Source organism: Merops nubicus, unplaced genomic scaffold (assembly GCF_000691845.1).
Source record: "Merops nubicus isolate BGI_N331 unplaced genomic scaffold, ASM69184v1 scaffold12068, whole genome shotgun sequence".
Taxonomy (NCBI): Eukaryota; Metazoa; Chordata; class Aves; order Coraciiformes; family Meropidae; genus Merops; species Merops nubicus.
This window is the reverse complement of record NW_008623677.1, coordinates 7,129-26,969: the sequence shown is the minus strand read 5'-3', so window position 1 is coordinate 26,969 and position 19,841 is coordinate 7,129. Positions and strand designations below refer to the sequence as shown.

General features: G+C 54.5%; 1 protein-coding gene across 1 annotated transcript in view; it reads left to right on the top strand.

The window, feature by feature from the left end:
* Nucleotides 1-492: 492 nt before the first annotated feature.
* The window catches only part of DGKZ (diacylglycerol kinase, zeta), a gene marked incomplete at its 5' end in the record, with an annotated part of 22,058 nt that continues 2,709 nt past the window's right edge, over nt 493-19,841 (top strand). Inside the window, 28 exons of the mRNA XM_008945157.1 lie at nt 493-657; nt 1,362-1,457; nt 2,155-2,232; nt 2,539-2,595; nt 4,924-4,992; nt 5,442-5,513; nt 5,765-5,881; nt 5,974-6,045; nt 6,316-6,411; nt 6,691-6,773; nt 7,301-7,361; nt 7,735-7,848; nt 8,255-8,395; nt 8,879-8,957; nt 9,243-9,298; nt 10,346-10,408; nt 10,654-10,727; nt 10,834-10,945; nt 11,238-11,437; nt 12,056-12,156; nt 12,293-12,372; nt 13,733-13,802; nt 16,654-16,694; nt 17,264-17,454; nt 17,966-17,997; nt 18,733-18,776; nt 19,064-19,184; nt 19,669-19,705. Coding sequence (XP_008943405.1) covers nt 493-657; nt 1,362-1,457; nt 2,155-2,232; nt 2,539-2,595; nt 4,924-4,992; nt 5,442-5,513; nt 5,765-5,881; nt 5,974-6,045; nt 6,316-6,411; nt 6,691-6,773; nt 7,301-7,361; nt 7,735-7,848; nt 8,255-8,395; nt 8,879-8,957; nt 9,243-9,298; nt 10,346-10,408; nt 10,654-10,727; nt 10,834-10,945; nt 11,238-11,437; nt 12,056-12,156; nt 12,293-12,372; nt 13,733-13,802; nt 16,654-16,694; nt 17,264-17,454; nt 17,966-17,997; nt 18,733-18,776; nt 19,064-19,184; nt 19,669-19,705 — 2,522 coding nt within the window. The remainder of the gene's footprint in view (nt 658-1,361; nt 1,458-2,154; nt 2,233-2,538; nt 2,596-4,923; nt 4,993-5,441; nt 5,514-5,764; nt 5,882-5,973; nt 6,046-6,315; nt 6,412-6,690; nt 6,774-7,300; nt 7,362-7,734; nt 7,849-8,254; nt 8,396-8,878; nt 8,958-9,242; nt 9,299-10,345; nt 10,409-10,653; nt 10,728-10,833; nt 10,946-11,237; nt 11,438-12,055; nt 12,157-12,292; nt 12,373-13,732; nt 13,803-16,653; nt 16,695-17,263; nt 17,455-17,965; nt 17,998-18,732; nt 18,777-19,063; nt 19,185-19,668; nt 19,706-19,841) is intronic.

Sequence of the window (19,841 nt, the reverse complement as noted above, 5' to 3'; positions counted from 1 at the left end):
AAACACTTTCTGTAGCTGGCTGGCACTGCTGGCTCCTCTCCTCCACCTTGGCACATCTGGGAGAAGTTCGCTAGCCCCAGACAAAAAGCTGCTTTTTTTTTTCCTGGCTGGTTGTGCTGATCCCTGAAAACACCCCAGGCTCTGAGGTGTATGGGACACCTGTGGGGAGCCTCTGCAGAACAAGGGCTCTGGCTTGTCCCTGCAAAAGCAGCCCTACCACCACAGTTCAACAGAGTAGCCCAGGCTGCCTTGTGGTGGACCTGTGAACCCCAAGGACTTTGGCCCAGCAGGCCCAGGCTGTGGCTTCTGCCGGGTGCAGAGGTTCTTTAGCTGAGCTGTCAGCAGCGTGGCCAGCATCTCCTCAAAACCATGGGGCTCCCTCACAGGAGTGGGTATTTCTTGGCCAGCAGTGCTGGAGATCCACCACATTTCCAGCCACTTGATGATGAGGATGGTTTTCTGCTGCAGCCTCACCGTCCATCCTAGAAGTAGGTTGTGCTTTACCTGTCCTTGCCTGATCTAATAGCCAGCCCTCCTCTGTCTTCCAGGAAAGCTATTGCCAAGTCCAGCCTCCAGCACATGGTAGCCCAGCCGAACCCTGCGCTAGCCCTGAGGAGCGACTCGGAGAGGCAGATACGCAGCACTGTGGACTGGAGTGTAAGTTGTAGCACGTTTTCCTGGGCATTGCACGGAATGGGCTTCAGGCCAAGAAACAGCAGACTCTTCCCCTGCTGAGGCTTCCCGGGTGACTTCAGCTCTGACACATTATGGCCTCTGCCGTTGCCACCAGCTGGTGCTAGCGTCTGTGCTGCTGGCAGCGCTCCTCCATGCTCCAAGGAGAGGCTGTGTAGGCACAGGTGGTTCCTGGGAGGATGGCAGAGCTACTCCACTGCCAGCTCTTCTGCTCCTCACAGCTGAGGTCTTCTGGTGGGTGGGCCCAAGCAACGGGAGCAAGTCCCTGCTCCTTCTCAGGCAAAACCTGGCAGATTTTAAACCACACTCTGAGGTCATAGGACAGAAGCTGTTTCAGGAAAGTCCTCTGCGTTGAATTTGCTCCAGTGCCTCCTCTCAGGGGCTGATGGAACAACAGGACACTGCAACAGGGCTGTTGGTCTTTCAGTAGGTTTCCTGGGGCCCTCTCATTTCCAACAAGTGGGCCATGACAGCAGCTTCATGAGGTTTCCTCTGTCTGGATGTTGGCCCTGGTTGTTCTGTGCATCTTGTCTCCTGGCCTACACTTATCTCCACCCTCCCATCCCCTGGCATTGTGCAGTAACTTGTCCCTTGCCTAAAGCATTTTAGGGGCTTGAATTCCTGTCTGGAGGTGCTCTCAAAGAAACCTGTTGTCTTGTGCCTTTCAGGAGACTGCGGTCTATGGGGAGCACATCTGGTTTGAGACCAATGTCTCTGGGGACTTCTGCTACGTTGGAGAGCAGAACTGTATGGCAAAGCTACTGGTGAGTCACCTGGGGTCACCCACCTCCCCAGCAAGGGCCACAGGTGCAGGCTGTGCTGCCACCCAGCTGGGGGGGCGTCTGTGAGGGTTTGAGGGGGCTTCTGAGGTGGAGATTGTGTCCCTGCTACCTCTGTGTGCTGGAGGACAGCCTCCCCAGCTTCTGTCAGTGCTGGTGCTCAGTTTGCAGTGGGAACCTGACAAAGGGTTGCTGCTTGCCTGGAGGTGTATGATGATATTCCAGGGAGAGGCTGTTGGGATCTCACACCCTTAGAGGGACTATCTTACAGGGTTGCTGGAGCCCTTGGTCACAGCTTGCTTGCTCAATCCTGCCTGTGATTTAGGACGTGGAGCACTGATGCCACCCTGTGCCTGCCTGTGGGGCTTGCCATCGGAGCCCCGCGGTTGCCTCCAAGAGTGGCTTCCATGCTGCTCTCAGGGAGTGTCAGAAGAGGCCAAGGACTGCAGGACTGGACAGTGGGAGAGCACCTCCTTGCTCTGTCCCAGACTTGAGAGCATCTGCTCTAGGCACACGCTTAGATCTCTTCACTTGCAAGGAGTCTGGGTTGTGTCTAACTTCCCTATAGGACTTGTTCTGCATCCTGAAATACATGGAGAGGTGATGGGAGCCTGAGCTTGCTGGCCTCTGAATGCTGCTGTTCACATGTGGGTTTTTCCTCCCTTTTTTTCTCATCCTCCAGCAAAAACCTCTCTCCAGGCGTAAGTGTGCAGCCTGCAAGATCGTCGTGCATACACCCTGCATCGAGCAGCTGGAGAAGGTGAGCCGTGCCTCCTCAGCTGTAACAGGCTTCTCCTGGGCAGTAAAACACAAGAGGATTGGGGAACTGCAGGGTGCCATTGCAAAGAGGGGTCTCCTGAGGAGACAATACCAAAAGAAGCATCCAGTGTTGTGACTGGGACACCAGGCCCCGTTTTGTTCAGTGACAGGGATACGTGAGAGGTCTCGTGGCAAGCATCAAACATCTCTAGAGGCTCTGGGGCTGCTCTAGCAAAGTCAACCCCAGTATGTTTCCTTTGGGTGTGATGGTTTTAACTGATTCCTCTCCTGTGTGTTCCATCTACAGATAAATTTCCGCTGCAAACCTTCCTTCAGGGAGTCAGGATCCCGGAACATACGGGAGGTGAGAGATGTGCCTCAAGACACTGCCCATATCTGCCTCCCCCTTTCCAGTTTGGTGGCAAAGACATCAGATGCTGCCAGCATGTTCCCCATCAGAGTGCAGGCGTTGTGCTGCCTCCTGGCTCCAAGGGGGTGGCACAGTAAAACAGATGTTTCTTTGCAAGGCAGCAGAGCTGACTGGCTGTGAGGAGTGAGGGTAGAAAATGCAGAGCATCCGCTGGTTTGGATGTTCTAAAGCTCCTGCATCTGCATGGGGGGAACCTGCAAAGTGTTTTCTGGGAGGTTTTTCCCCCTTGTGCTAGTCCCCAAGCACAGAGAGGAGGCTGTGGCAAGCAGCAGGTCCCCAAGTCTCCCAAAGTTTGGAAGGAAGCAATATGAGCTTGCTTCTGGCTTTATCACTCAGCCCTGACCTGGGTGCCACAGGTACTTCTGGTAGCAGTAGCAGATGCCTGCAGTGGTACTGTTGGACCCCTTTAGCTCAGGTTTTAATGTACTTGGCTTAAATGGTGCCCTGGGACCTGCCTGCTGAGCTGTGTTGGTGGAAGCATCTGTCAGCCTTCGTGCTTCATTCACCCTTGGAGCCAGTGTAGCCCATGCAGGGCTCTGGAGTGAGCAGGGCTGGCTCAGTCACAGGCCATGCTGGTAACACAGGCTCAGAAATGCCACTGTGACCTGGTAAGGTGAAGCTTTCAGCACCACTGTAAACCTTCCTTTCTTCCTTTGCTTCTCCTGCTGTGCCTTCTTCCCATATCACTCCTATCCCAGCTTCTTATTTGGCCTTCACTTACTTTTAGGCCTCTGCTCACTCTTGTGTCTCTTTATATTTTCCTCCCCTCCAACCTCTACAATTTTTTTCTCTGTACCCTTTCCTGGTTTTCCTCCTTTTTCTCACAAACCCTCCTTCTCCATCCTGTCTTTCTAATGCTCCTCAGTTCCTCCAAGGTCTCCTCCCCTTTGTTTCCCTAGAAAGGTGCTTTTCTGGCCTTTGTGCTGCCAGGGATCCCCTTCAGGGTCAGCTCTTACCCTAGATGTGCCTGCTGAGATACAGAGATGAGCTCAGGGCATAGCCCCCCTTCTGCTCCCACTGGATTAACATCTGCTAAAGCAAATAGGACTCTTCATCTTCTCCCATGTACTGCACTCAGAGCAAGAAACACTTGAGCTGACCCAGATCTTTTGCCAGTTTCTGCCTCTATCATCACCATGATCCCAAAAGCTGTCAAGAGCAGGGTGTTGGGCCCTACTAAGCTGGGCTGTGAACTCTCACTCCCTCTTCTCTCTTTTCTGCCCTCCCTCCAATGCTCTTCTCAATCCAGGGCTGGAAGAGGAGGGTGGGATTTACCAAACATACTTCATTAATGAAACTTCTGACTTCCTCACAATGGCTCCTGCAAGTCCCAGCCCTTCGCCCACCAGGAGCCTGCAGACAGGGAGGAGGTGCCTGGGTTGCTCCCCTCCCTGCAGGCAGGGTCTGAGGCAGGCTGGCAGGACTTTCTCTGGGGTGAAGAGCAGGGTGAAGTGGATGGGGGGGCTTGGGGCTGCTGCTCTCCTCCAGGAGACTATGCAGTTTGCTCTGTAGCTGCAAGCACTTCCATCTTCTTGCTGTGGACACAAACTGTTTCTCTCTGAGGATTTTGACACCTTCCACCAGCATATTTTTCACCTGGCATTGGGGCTGTCTGGGCAGAGATGTTAAGGGATGGAGATTTATGGCTAAAATAATGCTCCATGCTACTGCTTGCCCACTCTCCATTGGGTTTGCTTTGTGTGATTCTCAGTCAGGGGAACTCAGGGAGTTTCTCTCCCCTCCTTCCTGTTTTTTTTCCTAGTTTTAATTCCCTCTTCTCTGAACACCTTAAATTGTCCTCCTTCCCCCTCATTGGGGCCCATCTCTTTTTAGGGGTGCCCAGCAATAGGATGAGGGGCAATGAGCACAAACTGGAGCACAGGAAGTTCCACCTCAACATCAGGAAAAACTTCTTTCCTGTGAGGATGACAGAGCCCTGGAACAGGCTGCCCAGGGAGATGGTGAAGTCTTCTCTGGAGACTTAAAACCTGCCTGGATGCAATCCTGGGCAACCTGCTCTAGGTCAACCTGTGCAGGGGGGTTGGACTGATTGATTTCCAGAGGTCCCTTCCAACCCCTACCATTCTGTGATTCTTTGGCTTAGCCTTCTCCCAGAGATTTGGGGCTGGTGGGTGTGAGCAATGGGCTAGCTGCAGGAGCAGAGGTCCTGGCTGGCCTGAGTCCAGGTTCCTCAGGTCACACACTGTGCCTTTCATCCCACCCCCTGTTTTTCTGTTGGTTTGTGTGTTTGTTTTCCTCCAGCCCATCGTCGTGCGGCACCACTGGGTGCACCGAAGGCGGCAGGAAGGGAAGTGCAGGCAGTGTGGCAAGGTGAGAGGGCATCTGTTCTGGGTTTTTTTTTCCTCAGCCTGAAGGAAATTTAAGGACAAACCAGAGATAAGAAGATGGCTGGGGTCCAGAGACATCCCACCATTCCTGTTTGGTGGCAGCAGCCTACAGCAGAAGCAGGATGTGTGTTGTTTTGCACAGTGAAGCACTACATAAGTGCTTCCCACACAGACACGTTCTCCCCCTGGGCCTAATCTATCTTGGAGGGGACTGTCTCCCTGACATGCTTTCCTTGAGCAATAGGGACACCCATGCAGAACACAGTGGCCTCCCTGGTGGCAGAGTGGTGGTTGGGGCTATCTGACAGGGATCCAGAGGGCTCCAGCTGCAGGCGTGCTCTCTTTGTGGTCTCTCTTAGTGGTGGGAAAGTCCTGCTGGGGAGTAGAAAGCTGTGATAGAGTTCTCTAAGCCTCTAATCCTTCCCTCCACAGGGTTTCCAGCAGAAGTTTGCCTTCCATAGTAAAGAGATTGTAGCCATCAGCTGTTCCTGGTGCAAGCAAGCGGTGAGCAAAGCCCCCACTGAACATCTCACCAGCCTGTCCTACACCTAATGACCTCTGCTGGGACTCCCTAAGCTGCTTCTCTGCAGCTACAAGCTCCGACGAAAAACTTTCTCTTCATTACCTTCCCATTCCAAACTTCCTGCATCATTTCCTCCAGCACTCCCTGCACTGGCTTGGGAGACCTGGAAGGAGCAGGTGATTGTGACCAGCAAACTGAGGAGCTGAGTTTTCTCTGTCTTCTCCTTCCCCAGTATCACAGCAAAGTGTCCTGTTTCATGCTGCAACACATTGAGGAGCCCTGCTCGCTGGGGGCTCACGCTGCTGTCGTCGTTCCTCCCACCTGGATTCTGCGTGTCCGGAGGCCTCAGGTAACCCACCTCAGCTCTTGTGGCCCTTTCACAACTCCTCCTCGCCCAGCACCTCCTTGCAGAGTTTTTGGGTTCGTTTCTTTTCTCTCTAGAATCCTCTGAAATCTAGTAAGAAGAAGAAGAGGACGTCGTTCAAGCGGAAATCCAGCAAAAAGGGGGCTGAGGTAAGGAATGAGGGGCCAGGGAGTGACCTTGTCTTGTAAGGACAGAGGAACTGGGCAGTGAGAGGGCTGGGAAACAAGGGGAGTTTGCTGGGTCTGTGCTGAGGTGGAGAAGGGGTGCCTGCTGGAAAGGCAAATCCCAGCTACAGGGATTAAAAGGCAGCTAGAGTGTTCTCTTCCCCCACTGCTGACCTGTGTGATGCCAGGGCTCAGCTGGAGATGGGAGTTTGCATTGCCCTGGGTTTGTTGAAGGACTTGCAGTGTCTCTTGCAGGAAGGGAGGTGGAAACCCTTTGTCATCAAGCCCATGCCAGCTCCTCTTATGAAGCCCTTGCTGGTGTTTGTGAACCCCAAGAGCGGTGGCAATCAGGTATGGCCTTCTCCTCCATCTCCCTGAAAAGGCAGCTCTGTGAGGGAATTGCCTTTTGGCTGCTGAGGTCTCATCATAGTTTTGATGATGTCTCAGCTGCAGAAGAGGCAAGGCAACTCCTGCAATGCTAGTTTGCTGCCTGGCAATTCCCACCTAGGCCAGGCTTTGCCTGAGTCCACCCAGAACAACGTTGTCGTGGGCTGGCGCCAGGACCAGGTGCCTTCTTCCACCATCCACTGAGGAACTCCCTGTTGCCTGAAGTCTTTCTCCTCCCCATAGGGAGCAAAGATCATCCAATCCTTCATGTGGTATCTCAACCCACGGCAAGTTTTCGACCTCAGCCAGGGTGGACCCAAGGAGGCGTGAGTACTGATGGGGGCAGCACCTTTCTCTCCCCTACTCGTGCCCCAGAGATTCTTCCTCAGAGCCCTTTGCACGGCTGGCAGAGACCTCTGATGCTCCACAGCTCTCTTGTGCAAAGAGACCTCTGATGAGGTCATGCTCTGAGAGTTCCCTCTAGGAGACCTCGTGGTCAGTCAGTGTTTCCTGCTGGAAACACTGATCCAATCTTAAGGCTAGTGGCAAGGAGACCAGCTGTGGGATGAGGTTCCCAGACCTAGTTCATTATGTTCAATTAATGTTGTGTGAACCTTGTCCACAGGTTGGATTTCAGTTCCTCTGTGTGTGTGCAGACTGTGGGCACTCTGCTCTTCCTCTGCAAGAGCTGGTGAAGCCCAAGTTCCTGTGGCTTTGCCCACTGCTCTGAACTGCTGTGGCGGTGGGGTGGGAGCTTTGGGAAGGCAGAGGGCTCTGTGAGGGCAGGGACCTTTTCTGTGTAATGCCTTTGGTGGCTCCTCCCTCCTCCCCTCACCCTCCCTGTTCCCTGCAGGCTGGAGCTGTACCGTAAGGTCCACAACCTCCGGATCCTGGCGTGTGGGGGAGATGGCACGGTGAGTCCCCCAGCCCCTTCCCCACTGGCTCTTCCAGTGCTGGCAGCAGTCCTCCTCCCTGTCACCCAGAGTGGGGCAAAATGTGCACACTGTGTCCGTGGTGGCACTGGATACTGAGGGTCCCCTCAGGCACTGCTCCAGGGAGTGCCAGTCTGTGGCACGTCTGGATTCATAGCCGTTTTGGGGACCAGCATCCTCACTGGGGCTACTGGTATCTCCTGCAGTGCTCACCTGGAGCAATAAAGACTGAATAGCCTTGGTGGTGGCTCAGGGGACCCCATCTCTGCCATCTCTAGTGCTCCAAGTCACCTCCAGCTGCCTGCCAGTCCCTGAAATAACTCAACTGTTTCTTTGTGCTCTCTTGCTTGAGCAGGTGGGCTGGATACTCTCCATTCTGGACCAGTTACGCCTCAACCCACCTCCTCCTGTGGCCATCCTACCACTGGGGACAGGGAATGACTTGGCCAGGACACTGAACTGGGGTGGGGTAAGTGATGGGCACAAGAGCCTGCTGCTGACAGAGGGGAGCTGGGTGCTTTGACTCCAGTTCCACACACATGGATGGGGATTTGCATGGAGTGGATGTTTTGACTTTCCCTAAACACAGACCAACAAATAAATACCATTTAGATGTTACTGTTCTTCTGACATTTGAATTATTCTGAATTAGATTACAAGCTATTAGGATATTAACAAAAGGAATTGTTACTTCAGTCTTGGGGAGATTTTTAGAAGGAGGATGTATCATTTTTAAGCCCCACTTTGTTGTGCATTCAAACAGAATTGAACTTTTCTATGTCTTTTGCTCTGGAATGTCTTCCCAAAGCCCCCTGTCTCTGAGGCACCTCTGTTGGAGGCAGGTAGGAGACTGACTGAGTCCTGCTCTTCACCAGGGTTACACAGATGAGCCTCTGTCCAAGATCTTGTCACACGTGGAAGATGGGAACATCGTGCAGCTCGATCGCTGGAACCTCCATGTGGAGCCAAACCCTGATGCAAACCCTGAGGAAAAGGATGAGGCAGCCACTGACAAGGTGGGACACCTCCTCTCTGTCTCTGTTCCCTGCACTGGGGATCTGCATTCTCCTTTCTCCCACTAGTTCAGGCAGCATTGGGTTGGTGTTTCCTTCTCCCTGCTCCAATCCCACTCTTCTCCTTGTGGCTCTGACCCCCAGCACTCGTGACGTGTAGAGATCAGAACTAAATGTCCACCAGATGTTTTTAACCACAGGGTACAACACATATAAGCCCAGTTGCCTCTGAGACTGTTTCTTTAGCAGAAACATGGGTGATTGCAGGTAGAGCAGGATGTGTCCCTTTGAGCCACAACCCCTACCCCTAGAAGCCAGGGGCCAGGCTATCCTCTCAGGCTGGCAACCTCTGTATTTTCCTTGGGGGAAGGCAAGCAGGCTGCCTGAGCCTTGTGAGGACCATACATGGCTCTGCTGTAGCCTGACCTTGTCTTTGCTGTGGCCACATGCTGGCAGCCTGATCTTTACCCCTCCTTTTCTTTTCAGCTCCCCTTGGATGTCTTTAACAACTACTTCAGCCTCGGCTTTGACGCACGGGTGACACTGGAGTTCCACGAATCCCGAGGTACAGGGGAGGTGGCAGGGCTGGAGCAGGGTCTGTGCTGAGGAGGTGCCCCAGGAGTGGGGCCATAAAACATTCCTCAGGAAACTGAACAAGAGGATTGCCCCAGGGACAGGGCTGGAGAGAAACCTGAGGAGCGAGTAGAAGCTGTAGAGGGGGAGAAGGGATGTCTGCATTACAGGAACGCTGGGGCTGAGGCTGGCTGAAGGACTGTGTCTGGGGAGAGCTGGCAAGTGAAGTATTTCCATGTGCAGGCCAATGACCCAGACTTTTCTCTCCTTTCCCTAGAGGCCAACCCAGAGAAGTTCAACAGCCGATTTCGGAATAAAATGTTCTATGCTGGGGTAAGTGTGTGTGGAGGATATCTGGGCAGCCTTAGCATCAGTTGGAGCACAGCCATGGCCCTACCTCCTGTCCTCACCCTAAACTCACTTCCCTGAGTTGCCCGAGCTTTCACATGCACCCCAGCTGAGCACCCCTGAAGCTGGAGAGTTGCTGGAGAAAGGCTGGAGCCCTGGGAGTCACAGCTCCTCTGTGGCTGCAAGCACTGCTGGCAGTACAGCTTGCTCCCTGGCCCCCAGTACAGTTGCTGTGTTGATCTCCTGCCACTATTGTTCTTGTTCTCTGCCTCACGGATGGTCACCCAGGCAGGACCTCTTCAGGACCTGCAGGGAGGCAGGCTAGTCCCCTGCAGAGGGACTGGAAGCCTTTCCATAGAGTTCCCACACTACTTTGGTCTTTTAGTTTATACAGCTCCCTGGCTAAATATGCCACCCTCCTGTGCCTCACCTCTAGAGCTTTGTGTCTCAGTATCATCTTTGTCCATCCCCAATCCTCAATCCACCTCTGTACCCAAGTGCTGGTACCTGAGCAGCACTAAAGGCCAAGTGCTGCTCTGTACCACCTCACATCTCTCCTGTTTGTGTCACCCCTCCTTTCTATGCAATTAAACACAAAGGAGACCCTAGGGTCTGTGTAACAGAGGCCATACTGTCTGTCCTGGTGTCTCTAGGTAGGGTCACATCTCTAGAAGGGGTCACATCAGCTCTCTTTTGTGGGATTTCATTATAGCATGAGACTGAATTTGTCTGTTTTGACTCTAGTCTATCACTGGAGGAGTTCCACCTTGCCAGCTCTTCCCTAAAGCCAGGACTGGGATGGCAAGGGAATACTAAGGATGTTACTGAAGGTGCCTCAAGATATTTGCTAGGCAAAATAGCAAACAGAATGGATCAGGTTGTTTTGGGAGGGGGAGAAGAGAGGACTTCTGCCAGTGGACAAGGAGGGGATTTGCTGCTGTCAGCAGCTGAGGTCTGAATGTCAGTGGCAGGCTTCCTGGCTGCCTGTTTCAGTGAACATCTGGGCACTAACACTGTCTCTTACCTTGGCAGACAGCCTTCTCTGACTTCCTCACTGGGAGCTCCAAAGACCTGGCAAAACACGTCAAGCTGGTTGTGAGTGTGCAGGATTCCTCTGGGCCGGGGAGGGGGTGAGCTGTGGAGGTGTGAGGAGGGGTCCCTTGGCACCCTGAGTATCTCAGGGCTGGGGAGAGAGGGAGTGTGTTTCTGGGAGCATGTTTCCCCTGGCTTGGAGGACAGTCTCTATGGGGAGCAGAGCAGGAGGGCCCTTTCCTCCCAGGTGGGTGGTGTGGGCCAGGCTCCTGCATCCAGCAGCCTCAACACCCCTGTGTTGTCTCCAGTGCGATGGGACGGATCTGACCTCCAAAATCCAGGACCTGAAGCCTCAGTGCCTGGTCTTCCTAAACATCCCCAGGTGAGCAGCCCCAGGACCTGCCTTTGTCTGCTGGCCTCCTCACCCCCATGCCACAGATCCCTGCTGGGGTTTGACATGCCTGTCCACGCTCACCATCCCTTCACAGGTACTGTGCAGGCACCATGCCCTGGGGCAACCCTGGGGAGCACCACGACTTCGAACCTCAGCGCCATGATGATGGCTGCATTGAAGTTATTGGCTTCACCATGACCTCCCTGGTGAGTTGCACCTTGTAGATAGCCAACTGATCCCACTGACAGTGTCAGCCAGCCCACCAGCTCCACAGACCCCCTCCTGAGGAGTCGTGGTGCTGGTCTGTGCGACGCTGTCTGCTCTCTGACATTTTGGGAAGGTGCTGTCATGCGCTGGTCTCTGTGGATCCCTTCCCTCTGAGATCAGCCCTGATCCCCTAAGAACTTGTTCTCCTTTGCACCATCTGGCTGACAGTGGGTACTCCCTCCATCCCACCCTTGGGATCGTGCTCTGCTCTCACTCTGGACCCTTTCCCAGGCTGCCCTACAGGTCGGTGGCCACGGGGAGCGGCTGTGCCAGTGCCGGCAGGTGGTTCTCACCACCTCCAAGGCCATCCCCATGCAGGTTGATGGAGAGCCCTGCAAGCTGGCACCTTCCTGCATCCACATCTCCCTGCGCAACCAAGCCAACATGGTGCAGAAGACCAAGCGGCGCAACTCCATGCCTCTGCTGAACGAGTAGGTTCCTCACAGCACTCTGCCACACGCTCCCCAAGGCAGGAGGGGTGGAGGAGGAAGGGCTGGCAGTGGGCAGATTCAGGCTGGATGTGAGGAAGAAGTTCTTCCCCATGAGAGTGGTGAGACCCTGGAATGGGTTGCCCCGGGAGGTGGTTGAGGCTCCATCCCTGGGGGTCTTTAAGGCCAGGCTGGAGGAGGCTCTGGGCAGCCTGATCTAGTGGGAGGTGTCCCTGCTCATGGCAGAGGGGTTGGAACTGGGGGATCCTTGTGGTCCCTTCCAACCCTGACAGATTCTGATCTGTTTGAGCAGAGGACTTTAGAGCCCTAATGGCTCAATGGTTGGACGTGATGAGCTTGGAGGTCCCTTCCAACCTAAAGGATTCTATGATTCTATGATCCAAATCCAGAGGCATTTCGATCCTCTCTGAAGGAGGGCTGGGAAGGTTCATATAGAGGTACGGCCAGACTGGATGCTGGAGAAGCTGCTGGTGCCAAGCTCCCCACCCCAGGCTGTGCAGAAGACTGTGCTCTGGCCTGTTTTGGAGGGGTGGGTGGGATATGGAGGAGGTGGGCTGGCACTTTCTGATCCCTTGCCTTATCCTTGCCCCCTGCACGCAGCCAGCAGCCGGTCCCCGAGCGGCTGCGGATCCGGGTGAGCCGAATCAGCATGTGTGACTATGAGGCGCTGCACTACGACAAGGAGAAGCTCAAGGAAGCCTGTGAGTGACCAGCTGAGTGACCTGGGGGTGGGAGCTTCAGCCCCTGAGGCTGGCAGTGCCCTCAGCTAAGCTGTGCGAGGGGTTGGGGATGAGGCACGAGCTGCTCCCTGAGCTGTATCCGTGCCCTGTCCTGCAGCTGTGCCGCTGGGGATCATCGTGGTGCCAGGAGACAGTGACCTGGAGCTGTGCAGGACCCAAATCGAGAGGCTGCAGGAGGTGAGGCTCTGTCTGGGAAGCAGTCAGAGCTAGGTGATGATGGAGGGGCTCAGGGAGGGGATTTCCAAGCTTCCTTGACACAAACGTGCATGCTCCGGCTTCTGACAGCAGGTCACAGTTTGCCTTCACCACGTGGTGGAGGCAGGATCCAAAGCTAGAGGCTTGTTGCTCTCTGCTCTCTGGCAGCTTCTTTCTCAGGGTTGCTCTTCTGACCTTGTTCTCCAGGCTCAGAGTGTCAGTAGTGCAGAAAAATTATGAGGCAGTGGAAAAAGCCAATGCACATCCCGTGGGAGCCTCTCAACCCTTGAGTGTTTGGGGAGGCCTTTCCTCTGTCTCTTTGGTGTGCTGGTGTCCTTCAGCCCTCTGCAGCCTCCATGTTTCCTGGCACACCCAGGTGCCTGGATGAGGCTTGTCCCTCTCTCCAACTCTTTTCATTTGCAAGTACTAACTTTGGTGCTCCTGCCAGTGTGTCCATGACCTGGACACGGGCTGTGGAACCCCTGCTCCTGGTGAGTGATTCCTTCTGAGCCTGCAGCATGCCTCCTGGTGCTGCCCTTCTCAGTCCCTTTCTCTCCCAGAAGACTGAAAGGACCTTAATCATTCCCACAGGCTGTCTCTTGTGCCTTAGTGAATCCCATGCAGCGTGTCCTGCAGGGCTGAGGTGCAGAGCTGTCTATCTGAGCTGGCTCATTGGCATCTGCTCCTTGCTCTGCCTGCCTGTGCCCTGCCCAGCTTGTGCAGACACACAGGCAGGCACATGACTAGCAGCTGCCAGGCTCAGAGGGTAAAACTCTTCTACAGCATCAGCCTGATGCCTCTGCCACCTCCTGCACCTCTAAAGCAGGAGCTTGAGCTAAGAATGTTGAGGGTGATGTTCCTTGGTCACCTCGTGCTTTAACTCTTCTCTCTCCTCGGGCAACCACTGTGCTCTGGACTCCAAGCAGGGCAGGGCCTGTGGCCAGGCAGTGTGTGTAAAGCCAGACATGGTGAAGCAGCACCAGTGGGATGAGAGAGGGGCTGGGGGGGTGCCCAGACACAGGCTGTAGTGACACACCTTGCCTTTCTGCAGGATTTCCCTCCCCAGCCCTCTGCTTTAGAGCGCCTGCTCTTTCAGGTGTGTATGGCCTCACTTCTGTCATGTCCACTGTGCTGGTGTCATGGGCTCATCTTGTGGCATCTCTCTCTCTGCAGTGAGCTGCTGTGTGTCAGCTCCACTGTCCCATGCTGTCCCCATGCTGTGCCTGTTCTCCTTTCCATCCAAGTGCCTGTGGTCGTCTGTGTCTGCAGGGACCTCCCAAAGCAGGAGGGAAAGATGGGGAGGCTGAGAAACATGACTTTATCCACTCTTTTTTTTATGCAGGAGGGAGATGGAGCTAAACCAAAAGCACTGTCATCACAGAAGCTGTCACCCAAGTGGTGCTTCCTGGACTGTGAGTATCATCTCCCCCTGGGAGTGCTGACTGGCTGTGTGCCAGCAACATCCCTTCAGTTCACCATCTGGGGGGAAAGCAGGGGATGGAGAGCCATGCAGCAGCAAAGACACAAGGGTTATTGATGTATTAGAAACCATGGAAACCCATGAAAATGGTCATGCAGGACTTGAGGCTTCTTCCCTCAAAAAGGTGATGAGATCAGTAGCCCAACTGAAGCCCATCTACACCAGTGAATGCAGCATGGGCAACAAACAAGAGCTGGAAGCCACTGTGCAGCAGGGAAACTGTGATACAGTTTGAAACTGTGTGGTGGGGTGACCCACACAACTGGAGTGCTGTGTTGGATGGCTCTAAACTCTTCAGAAGGGATAGATGAGGAAGGAGAGGTGATGGGGTTGCCCTCTATGTCAGGAAGTGCTTTGATTGTTTAGAGCTTAATGATTGTGACAACAGGGTTGAGTATTTATAAATGAGAACCAAGAGGAGGGCCAACAAAGTAGATACCATGGTGGGAGTCTTATTATAGACCACCCAACCAGGATGAAGAGGCAGATGAAATATTCTATAAGCATTTGGGAGAAGTCTCACCATCGTTAGCCCTTGGTCTTGTGGAGGACTTCACCTTACCAGATGTCTGCTGGAGGTACAATACAGTAGAGGGGACAGTCCAGGAGGTTCCTGGAGTGTGTGTAGGGTAACTTCTTGACACAGCTGATGGAAGAGCCAGCTAGGGAAGGCTCCTTGCTGGACCAGTTGTGAATGGAGAAAGCCTTGTGGATGATGTGAGGTTGGAGGCTGTCTTGAGCATAGCATCCATAAAATAAAGACTTCAATACTCAGAGAAGTCCAGCAGAATGGCCACCTTGGACTTCCAGAGGGCAGACTTTGACCTGTTGAGGAACCTGACTGACAGACTCCATTGGGAGGCAGTCCTGAAGGGCAAAGGAGCCAGGGAAAGCTGGTCATTTTTCAAGAAGGAAATCTTTAAGGTGCAGGAGCAGGCTGTGCCAGCAGGCTGAAAAACAAGCTGGCAGGGAAGAAGGCTGGCTTGGCTGAGCACAGAGCTTTGGCTGGAGAGTTTATGAGGGTTGGAAGAAAGGGCAGGCCACTCAGGAGGACTACAAAGATGTCAAGAGGCTATGCAGGGAGAAAACTAGAAGGGCTGAAGCCCAGCTTAGAACTTAATCTGGCTGCTGCTGTAAAAGACAATGAAAAATGTTCCTGTAAATGCATTAGTAACAACAGGAGGGCTAAGGAGAATTTCCATCCTTTATTGGATGTGGGTGGGAAGCACAGTGACCAAGGATGAGGAGAAGGCTGAGGTACTCCATGCCTTCTTTGCCTCAGTCTTTAACAGAGAGACCAGTTGTTCTCTGGAGACTCACTCAGCACTGGTGAGGCCATACTGGGTTCAGTTTTGGGCCCCTCACTGCAGGAAGGACATTGAGGGGCTGGAGCATGTCCAGTAAGGGCAACAAAGCTGGTGAAAGGTCTAGAGCACAAGTCTTATGAAGAGTGGGAGAGGGAACAGGGGTTGTTAGCTTGGAGAAAAGGAGGCTGAAGTGAGACATTGCCTCTCTCTACGACCTGAAAGGAGGTTGTAGCAAGTGGGGGTCAGTCTTTCTGCCAGGTAACAAGATAGGACAAGAGGAAATGGCTTCAAGTTGTGTCAGGAGAGGTTTAGGTTGGATATTGGGAAAAACTTCTTCACTGAAAGAGTTGTTCAGCATTGGAACAGGCTGCCAATGCTGTCACTGTCCCTGGGTCTCTGCCTGCTGACCACGAGTGGAGCAAGGGGTGTCTGCTGATGGGCCCCCAGAGCTGAAGGCAGCTTGGCAGCATGTGTCCTGTCCTGGGGTTGCTTTCCTGTGTCATGCAGACAGAGGGCCCCCCTGCTCCAGCACGCTGGGACCAAGGCTCACCAGCATCCCAGTGGCATGGGGAGCCTGCTGTGCTCCTGCTGCTGCTTCTTCCCTGCCAGAAGGTGGCTTTCTCCTCTCTCTTTGCCTCTACTGACCAAGAGGCTCCAGAGCTGTCCTGTTCCTTGCTGGCCAAGAGAAATGACTGCTGGTGGAACTTCATCTCCCTGACTTCCCAGTAGAACACAGTAGAGCACAGCCATGGGTTGTCAAGTGGGCCTGGGAAGCCTTGTGCTAAGCAGAGAGGATGCAACTTCTGCATTCTAGGTACCAGCCCTGCTGGCACTGATGCTCCCAGGTAGAGAAATGACTGCTGGTGGAACTTCATCTCCCTGACTTCCCAGTAGAACATAATAGAGCACAGCCATGGGTTGCCAAGTGGGCCTAGGAAGCCTTGTGCTAAGCAGAGAGGATACATCTTCTGCATTCTAGGTACCAGCCCTGCACATGGGGCTGCTGGCACTGCTGCTCCCAGGTGTCCTTACTTGTCCTGGTCTCCTGTGGTGATGCCATAAGTCCCCAGCCCATTCTTGCTCCCCTGGGGGCCATGGCTGCCTGGATCTGACTCCACCACAGCCACTTACTCAAGTGTTTGAGCTCCTCTCCCATTGTGAGGCTCTCTCCTCTGAGGGAGAGGGATGAGCAGAGGGTTGCACTCAGGCTACTGCCAGCAACAGGCTGGAAGCTGGTTTGAGGTTCTCCTGACACCCTGGGAAACATGGGCTTGGATCTCCAGCTGGTGGGGTCATGCTCTGTCGTGCGTGGCAGTCACAGGCTCTGAGGTGGCCTCGTGGTGGTCTGTGATGTCTTAGTCAAGTCAGTAGGAGGCTGAGGTCACTTTTCTGCCAGCCCACTCCATGGTGGAAGGTGACCATGTCCTTTGTCTCACACAAAGGATGACCCTGTCTCACCCTGTCCCTGTCTTACAGCCACCACGGCCGATCGGTTCTACAGGATAGACCGTGCTCAGGTGAGTGCAGCCTCCTCCTTCCCCATCAGAACCTCCCCACCCTGGCAGCTCCTGGGCAGGTGCTTGGGTGTCCCATCTTCACTTAGACGTTGGGACACCCAGGTCTCACACTGCTGCCTTGACCCTGTGGGATCCCCTGAGGGGTAGAGTACAAGCCTGGGGCATGACCAGCCACAGCACCCCCAGGTTCCTGCAGAAAAGGGGGGAAGCATGGGTGGGAGCAGAGAAACTTGGGGTGGAAGCTGCCTGCAGAGCCCTGCAGCAGAGTGGGTAAGAAGTAGCAGCATAGCTGGCCAAGGGACCTACCCACTGGAGTCAACCAGGATTAAATACTTCCCTTAATGATCTGGAGAGGGGGGTATGAAGATGAGGTGTACAGGTCATCTGCTATGTTTATAGGAGTTAGGAAGGATGAAAAGGACAAGGAGATGTGGAGGCTTCCCAAGCACAGGTCCCAGGACTCTTCAAGCTACCATCTCTCTGCTGAGCAAGTGGGCTACAATGGGATGGGAATGGAGCCATGCAGATGTAGATCTTGCTTCTGAGGAGGGCTGGCTTGTGTCTTTCAGGAGCACCTCAACTATGTGACAGAGATCTCTCAGGATGAGCTCTACGTGCTGGACCCAGAGCTAGTGATCACCCAGACTGTGGGCACTTCTCCTGCCATGCCTGACCTCGTTGACTCTTCTGCCACACCCACTGAGCACCATTTTGCATTCCCCTCCTCTTCCTCCTCTCCAGCCTCCTCTCCTGCCCCCATGTGAGTCTGGAATGAGGGTGCTGGACTTCAGGAAGGATGGGCAGTGATGGGAAAGCCAGAGTTGGCTTCATAGCATTGATCCCTGGGACAGATGACAGGGGAGCTCCCTGGTATTCAGTGCCAAGTTAGATCAAGGGGTGAGATGCCACCTTGTCCTCCCTGCTCTTCTGTCAGCGTTGCTGGAAGCAGTGGGACATCACCAGGTGGCTCAGCCAGGGGGTCAAGCCCCAGAACCTGGCTCATGAGGCTGAGGGCATGGATGTCTTTCAGCCCAACTGAGGCCAGCCCCCCAGGTATGGGTGAGCAAGAGCTGGGAACAGCAGGGGAAATGGGAATGGGGAAGAGCCCAGATCAGGGGAGAGGCAGATGGCGTGGCCAAAGAGCAGCAGTCCCTTGACCCACCTCTGCTGGAGGAGTGCCTCAGCCATCCCTCTACCAGCAGCATGCCCTTTTGGGCAATCCACTGCCAGGACTGGTGGGGTTAGTGACACCTTTCCTCCTTCTCTTCCAGTGCTGAGCCTGAGCACTGCCTCCCTCACAAAGGTGAGTCCTGTCCCACCCCACCCCACCTCACACCTCCTCTCCTCTGCACTGCTTTGGGCCCCCACCATGGTTTTTTTTTTGGCCTGTCCTTTCTCTGGTGTGCAGGCAGGAGCCCTGCAGGTGGGTGACCCCAGAGGTGGGCAGGAGAGACCTGACAGTGATTTGTGGAGCAGCCTGGCCAGGCCCCTTCCCAGCTCCTCTGTGCAGGAAATGAGGTGGCAAGGGGTTAATCTCCCACCCTTGGAGCCAAGTGCTGGGGGCTGGGCTTGGGGGACTGTCTCTGCCAGGGCTGAGGGGTCCTGGGGAGGTGGGGACACAAGGTCAAAGGGACTCCCCAAGCTGAGCAAATGGAAAGAGTTTCCTGGAGCTTGAGCCCAGTGCCTGGACGTGTGAGTCATGGCTGGTGCCCAGGAGATCTGCTCCCTGCTTCCCCCACAAGTCATCCTGCCCCTGGGACTGCTCCCCCTGCACGTGCACCTGGCTGGGGCTGAGGTCTGGCTGTGGCCCCAGCTCTACACTGTGTCTCTCTCTTTGCTCTGGCTTGTCCCTTACATGCCTGAAGGCAGAGGAGCCATGTAAAACCAGTCTGACCAAGGGCTTAGCACCTGGAGGAGCTTCTGCTGTACTCTCAGCTGACTGCTCGGTGCCTCCAGTGCCCAACCCTTGTCTCCAGGATTAGATAAATGACATTATGGTTTGACTTTTCTAACCCAAACCCATCTCTCTTCTTTGCAGATGACCTTCTGATAGAAGCTGCCAAGAGTGGCAACTTCAGCAAGGTAGGCACTTCCATAGCCTGCTTGGCTGGCGTGCCCCTTGGGCTGTGGGGAAGCCCAGCCAGCTGTGCTTCCAAAATTGCTTTGGACCAGCTCCTGTCGAGGGCATTCCTCCAGGAATGGACTTGGGGGACATGGAGAGGTGGAACTTGATGACATCCTGAGCTGGACAAAGCTCCCTGCCAGGCCCTGAATATCCACACAACATGCTGGGCACCTTGGGGTTGTAATGCTGGGGAGCTTGGAGCTGGGAAAGGCAACTCATCACGAGCAATCTGGCAATCCTGTAGTTCCAAGAGCTGCACCGGGCTGGAAGGGACCTGATGGTGAGAGATTCCTCAGGCCAGACTGTCCTCCACCACGCTGTCAAATCGGGGAGCAAGGACATCGTCAAGTACATCCTGGAGAACGGTGAGCTGGGGCCAGTGCCACCTCCAGCAAAGGAGCCCAGCAGCTGTGAAAGCCCAACCCTGGGCTTAGATCCCTTCCCTCCAAGTTTGCTACATCATCCTTTCTGGCATATGGGCTTTCCCTGGCCTCTCTCTGCCAGTACTGGGGTGCCTCCATGGCTGTTGCCACACCCTGACGGGGACCAGCGTGTCTCTGGGAAACAATTTCTCCATGTCCTGCCTTCAGGGCAGCTGACCTGTTGTTTCTGGCAGCTCCCACTGAAATACAGACTGCTTTATTTTTCTGTAAACATTTCTCTGTCACGAGTTTACAACTCTTCTTCCCTGGGCTCAGAGGCCGTTGCTGGCCTGAGTGCTTTGGAGCCAGGACCTCTGCAGGCAGCGTGGAAATACCAGCCCCTGTGGAACGTGTGACTGGGGAATAGGTGGGTCTATCTCAGCCCCACAACTGGGTCTCACTCACCCTCCACTCTTTCTCTCCACAGCCCCTTCAGAAATCCTTGATGCTACAGAGGAGGAGAAGTAAGTTGCTGACTGACTTGCATAGCCTGTTGGCCATCAGTCACCCGGGCACGTAGCAGCCACCCTTGCTCTAACTCCCAGCCACGTCCCCTGGGGACTGACTGTCCTCCAGTAGCACCCTGCCTGGGCAAGCATG